This window comes from Halyomorpha halys, unplaced genomic scaffold, assembly GCF_000696795.3.
Source record: "Halyomorpha halys isolate HHAL.00 unplaced genomic scaffold, Hhal_1.1 Scaffold315.1, whole genome shotgun sequence".
Classification (NCBI taxonomy): domain Eukaryota; kingdom Metazoa; phylum Arthropoda; class Insecta; order Hemiptera; family Pentatomidae; genus Halyomorpha; species Halyomorpha halys.
In genome coordinates, this window is record NW_027105587.1 from 6,073 (window position 1) to 12,618 (window position 6,546).

Consider the following 6,546-nt stretch of genomic DNA (forward strand, 5'->3'; position numbering starts at 1 on the left):
TCAAAAGAAGATTGTGAACTTGGTTAGTTTTGCTATACATAAAAATAGATACATGTATAAAATAGATATTAATTTAATTAAGAGAAATGATTGTAAGTGTCTGTATTCTGATTGCCTAGCAACAACACGCCCTGAGATTAAGAGTCTTTTATATAATAAAATTCTATTATCTATTTGATATTAAAGTTCTTAATTTGAACCCAAATTATCTTTTATATTTGAAAAAAGTTTAAAATCGATCAAAATTCCTTTTATTTTATTTTAAATAATTTAGAAATAATTACAATATGTACATGTTTTTTTTTTTGTTTTTTTTTTTTAACGAGGGTCGGTGGAAATCTTCAAAAGACACGGATAAAAAAAAACCACCACCGCCCTACACCTGTTCATTCCTCTCCACGGGACCGCCACTAGACATTACTTCATGGAGGGAAATGGCTGAATGCCGCCTCGCATTCTTCGCATGGTTTTCACGTTTCCATGCTATTTACGTCTTCTAGCCCTCTCTTCCTCTCTCAACCTCTTGAGAACGACTGTGGTGAATCTCTTCACTGCGTTCCAATGCTGGTCTGAGAGGAGCATATAGCTCACCACGTTTTCTGGAGTGATGCGTCCTCCACACTCTCTCTCCAATTCACTTCTTTCTACTGCAAAGCGAGTGCAAGTGAAAAAACACGTGCTCCGCGGTTTCCTCGACAGTCTGGCATCCAGGGCATTCTGCGGTGTTGTCCAGTTTGAAGCGGTACTGGTAGGCTCTGAAGCATCCATGACCGGTCATCAATTGGGTTATATAAAAATCAACCTCACCATGCTGGCAACCATACCACTTGCCCACATCGGGTATTAACCTGTGAGTCCACCTCCCGGAATCTGCAGCCTCCCAACGCTGCTGCCACTGGTCGATGGTTATTTTTTGCTCTTCTTCTCTGGAAAAGTGCAAGCATCGTCCATAGTGCCTGCTTCTTTCTTCAACAAGGAGTTCCACAGGTGGCATTCGGGCTATCACGCACATCGCTTTGTAGGAAACAGTTCGAAAAGCGCTAACTGTCCTTAAACAAACTCTGCGATAAACTGAATTAATCTGTCTCCTGTATGATTTGATAGCCATCGTTTCTTTCCATATTGGGGCTGCATGTAACATAATGGAGGTGACAACAGTAGCCAGAAGCCTTCGGCTACTTTCTTTGGGACCTCCGACGTTTGGCATGAGGCATGACAAAAAGGATGCTACTTTAGCAGATTTAGCGCTAATATACTCAGTGTGAACATTAAAGCGGAGACGTGCATCGATCATGACTCCTAGGTATTTTAAGCTAGACTGGGAACAAATTTTGTGCCTACCAACCGTGACAGTGATAGACTCAGTCTGCTTCCTGCTAGTTACTAGGAGAACCTCGGACCGTTATATATGTACATGTGTGTGTGTGTGTGTGTGCATTGTATTGTTATTTTGCATGTTTAAAGATGGTGTGTATTTAGAGATGACGGTTTTATGCTTAGGCCTAAGTTGACGGAAGCAAGTTCTCAACTTTTGAAGAGTATAGATCTGAAGTATACGGATGGTCCTGGTCCTAAAATGAAATGGTGTAAGACTAATATTCAGATACTAGTTTTTTTACGGTAACCTGTGTGCTCTCATATTCAGAAGCTGGCAAAGAATTTTAAGTCACAAATGCACCCTCATGCCTGGAGGTGAATGCGAAAAAAATTTGTCATATTTAGCAGAGGTTATGAGGGAGTCAAATCGTTCTCCACGTTGGTCTAAGAAATGATTTTGTCCACATTAGCTCTACGAGCATTGGACCCAGTCACAAGGTGGTAATTTGAGATTTATCACACGAGCAACGAGTTCCCTTCTATAAATAAGATCATCATGTTCATGAGGCAGAGAATGATGGCTTGTAAGCTGTCAGACGAACTTGGATTGTAGTCACACACCAACACTCCACGCGATAGGCCTGCTCATAGGGATAAGTCCAGCGTTTCCTTGCTTATGAGCAAAAGGGGTCCGAGCGCCAGCGTTTGTCAGAATCCAGCTGGATCATCCCCTAGGCTCGCTTCTCCTAGGACATCAGGGCCTTGCCAATCGTCCGGGACTTCTCCGACCTCAAAGTCTACCTCTCCCGGCAAAGAACTTTGGCCCAATTCCCATGGACAGCACCTCTTGTGGAGGGTGGTGCTACAAACTCTTTGCTTTGATCCCTCAGGGATGCAAGAACTTTATCAATCCATTGGTCTGCACCGGCATTGCCTGAGATTGGGCCATAACATTTTGAAGCGCCCTTCGGAATTCACAAGCACATTTGCATCTCAATACACCACAGTTTGCTGCACGTGGAATGTCAATCTGGAACTCCAACTGCCGGAAATTCCTCGAAGTCGGGCCATTTCAAGGGCCACACACCCAGCTCTACCAGCCCTCGTCCAGAGGCACTCATGGGCACAGCATGCACCATATTAAGTGGGATGAAATATTCCGCACCAGCACACTAATTTCTTGATTCAGGGAGTCAGTGTAGCGTCCGTTAGCACTGAAATCGTACATAAGATTGGTGGTCAATTCCAACCTTTTGATTGTAGAATCACCGGCATGGGAGGTGTTACCATAGAAAATATTAAGGGTTGAGTTATTTTCTGACTTTGTTCCATTCTAGACAACACAACGGACACCAAGGTCCAAAATGCCCAGACGTCTGGTTCCAGCAAGGGTTGTGACCGATTTATTAAAACACGTCCTGACCAACCATTCCTTCAGCGTTCCCGGTCCAGTCGACTTGCCTGTTGGCATTGATCTATTTTTTTTTCTTTGGTGCGACAGACTGTGGAGGTCCAAGGCCTCGTGTGATGTACTTAAGAAATACATCGCTCGTTGCCTGACGTGGTTTTCATAGGGTGGGGACCAAGTGACGGATATCACTCCAACGTCTATTTTTGTTAGTGCCACCCATTGGCTAACGGGCCTCACAAATGTCTGGGGGGAGATTATGAGTGAGTATTGCATAATTGTATGCTTAAAAAAATTCTGGGTAGGGCTGGGCTTGAACTCGCTATCTATGGGTTGGCAGACAGGTGCGTTACCACGCTGCTATTGACTTGCCTGTCGGCATTGACCTATACCCCCCTGATTACTAGTGTTGAGATAAACAATTGGTCATCTAATGCGATCAAACTTCTGTCACATCTGGACGATACCCAACCTACTTATTCAATTCCACAGGATGGCAACCATTTCATAAAGATTCTGAGCCTCATTTGGTCTCCCACTGACGATTATTTTTCAATTTCAGTTGAGGAATCGTTGCTCTAAGCAACAAAATGCATTATTTTGTCCCACATCGCACAAATATTTGATCCCCTCAGGTTTTTGTCACCCATAATTTTCCATGCTAAAACACTCCTCTAGGAGATGTGGCATCGGGGCCTGGATTGGGACAAGCCTCTATCTGGGGGTCTACAGGACAAGTGGATTTCCCTGACTGGTGAATGGTTCTCTCTGAGCCACATAAGAATATCAAGATTATGTCTTCACCATCCATTCACGTTTACAGCTGATAGGGTTCTCGGATGCCTCATCTAAGGGTTATGCCACGATATGATGTTAACGCTGGAAGGAATTATTCACTCTCAACTGCTTAAATCAAAAACAATGGTTTCGGAGCGAACAGGGTTTCGGCTGTTCTAAAGGTGTCACAAGTTAATCTATAGCGATTCATGAGGTCCGAAGCTAATCCTGCCGACATACTTCCAGAGGATGTCTCTCCACCGAGCTTTTGGGTTGTGATTTCTGATTTTTTTATCTGGATTTTTTTATTAAAAATATATTCATAACATAATGTTCTAACTAAAACAAAATTTTCAAATTTATACTTTATGAACCAAAGCTCTTACTTACAAATTTTTGTCTTTTAGTCGTGACACATGAAGACAAGCAATTAATGCTAACGAAATCTCAGTTAACATGTCAGCGAATTTCTTCTGAATTAACTGGTTTCCTGCAAGTGGTTTTTTAAATTGTTTTCGATCTATTGTGTACCTTCTTGCGGTTTCAAAACAATATTCTGCTGCTCCAATAGATCCCCAAGCAATACCTAATCTTGCAGACGTTAGACAACTCATTGGAGCCTATTAAAAAATGAATAGTGAATAAAAAATGTATTGAGAAAAAAAAGTTTAATTGGTAAATTTATTTTATTTTATTAATTATAATTTATATATTAAATATCATTCAAAATTATTGAAGAAAAAATTCTTAGGGCCACAAATAAAACTTTTATTTGTAAAAGTTCTATTTTATACATACATATTTATAGAATGGAACTGTTATAAATAAACTAAAAAAAAAAATTATTATTACATAGTTTGATTTTAAACAATGTAGGTTTAATAAGATCATAAGTATTTTTTCCTCAATCATTTTAATTGATGGTATAATAATTAAAAATGAATTCCGTTAAAAAAATAAACCACCATAATAAAGTTGTTCATAATAGATAACTTATATATTAATTATATTAACAATAACTGAATCATCTTGTCCCTTTAAGTTTTAACTAATTCATCAGTGCTGTCTGAGAGTAATCAAAGTCTGAGGTATTCTGTAAACAGTTTCAGAGACAGGGGCTGAAACCATGTTTAAGTATTGCTACTGTTAACACCATACTCAATTTCAAATTCGGAACCAGAAATAATTAAATTTATTCTGGGGATTTGGGACATATTCACTTTAACAAGATACCTAGTCAGCACTGGGGTATGATAATTTATAATGAATATTATAAATGAACTTAATCATTTATTTATAATGATATAAGTGTCATGGTAATTTGTAAAAAGGGTTAAAATGTGAATGAGAACAAAACAGAAAGTTAATTTCCTATAAAACAAAATAAAAACAGTTGCATTAAAAAGTAAATATAGAAATAGAACACAGAGATACAATAGAAGTATAGAAAAAAGTGGGTTATGGTAGTGCCAGGGGCACAACCATGTGTTAAACATGAATGCATGTACATGTTAAGGGGATTTTTTTCTGAGAGCCTATCGTATTCATTATAGAACACTGTGAAGTCCTTCAGGATCATCATGTTTAGTTTTTAATCAGGAAGGATAATAAAAAAAAACAACAACAACAAAGAAGTTATAATTTATTAATTATAGGTTTATGACACGAAAAGTTGGATATAAATGACAAACAAGATTGATGGTGAATGTTAAATCAACATAGATTTTGCTTAGCATGGTAGGTAGTTTTGTTTTAAGACAAATTAAAATCTCTCAGTGTAAAGATAAGAAAATAACAGTTTTCATAATAAGAAAACACACAATTAATGTCTAAATACTACAGATGAATTTAGACAGCTACTAAAGTTATTAATGACAAGTTATTTCTATTCCTCAACTATGCCTGATGCTTTTTTCAAATGTATCAACTACCGTTGGTTCAGAACGGTATTATGAACTAGTTAGTAATACCATTTGGAACCATTCCAGTCATTAGCATTAGATTAGCCATTAGAGATGGGATGACTATCAATTGACAATATATGCCCCCATACACCTACAATCAACTGAGATGTTTCCAGTTTCTTATAGTTATTGGATATCAAAATTTTATGAATCTTATTTTTTAAAACTTGTATTTTATATTAACATCATGACAGTCTCTCATTGGATATAAGAAAGAAATATTCTTAAAATGATACTCTGAAATATATAGATTAGATAGATACAAATGATAGTGAGGATTTTCTTTGTACTATAACTTTTTTTTCATTACAACGATTTCTTAGGAGGGACAAAATGTTGAAATTCCTGACAATTTTAGCCAGATTTCTCATACTATATTAAAATATTTAAATTTTTTCAACTGTATAAAGAAATATGTTAATTTTCTCAACTCTTGGATTTCAACTTTTTAATTACCTGTTATGAATATTAACACTCAACTGAAATCATTTTCTTTTCAATTGAACATCAGAATCAAACAATATATTCAGAACTGCAATGCCAGATATTATCTCTTAATCATTGGGTTTTTGGATTGCTCATACTACATTGGTAAGTTAATAAATGTATTCACATTAAAAAAAAATTAGTTTAAAAAAATGTAATGAAGTTCCTGAGTGAATTCCTTAATTACTTTTTGAATTTAAATACAAAGTATATTTAATGGTTCCTATATTATATTTTATTTCACTTTAATTTATGTCTTTACCACATTTACCATAGTAATTAACTATTTTTACTTTATTTTTCTCTTTAATAAACCTTTTCAAAATTTTTCCTGGTGGTCTGGGAACTGGTGTATAAAAAATTGACTTGATAATATCAGTCAAAAACTTTATGGATAGCTTCATTTCAATCCTACAAGAATAGTGGGTTGCTGAAATATGTACTATTCCATCTAATAATTTATTAGAAAAAATATTAAAAAGTAAAATCATAAATTATATAGATGGTTAACTGTAAGTGAATTAAGAAGGAAATGGTATTTTATAAAATAGTTTCAACTATTTATTTAGAGCTAATGTTTGACCCACATTGCAG

The 6,546-nt window shown here is 36.4% G+C and overlaps 1 protein-coding gene across 2 annotated transcripts in view; it reads right to left on the bottom strand.

The window, feature by feature from the left end:
* The window catches only part of LOC106681177 (glutaryl-CoA dehydrogenase, mitochondrial), a gene marked incomplete at its 3' end in the record, with an annotated part of 19,373 nt that overhangs the window by 5,429 nt on the left and 7,398 nt on the right, over positions 1-6,546 (bottom strand). For both annotated transcript variants that reach the window (XM_014421363.3, XM_014421362.3), the window contains 1 exon segment: positions 3,893-4,122. In XM_014421363.3, coding sequence (XP_014276849.1) covers positions 3,893-4,122 — 230 coding nt within the window.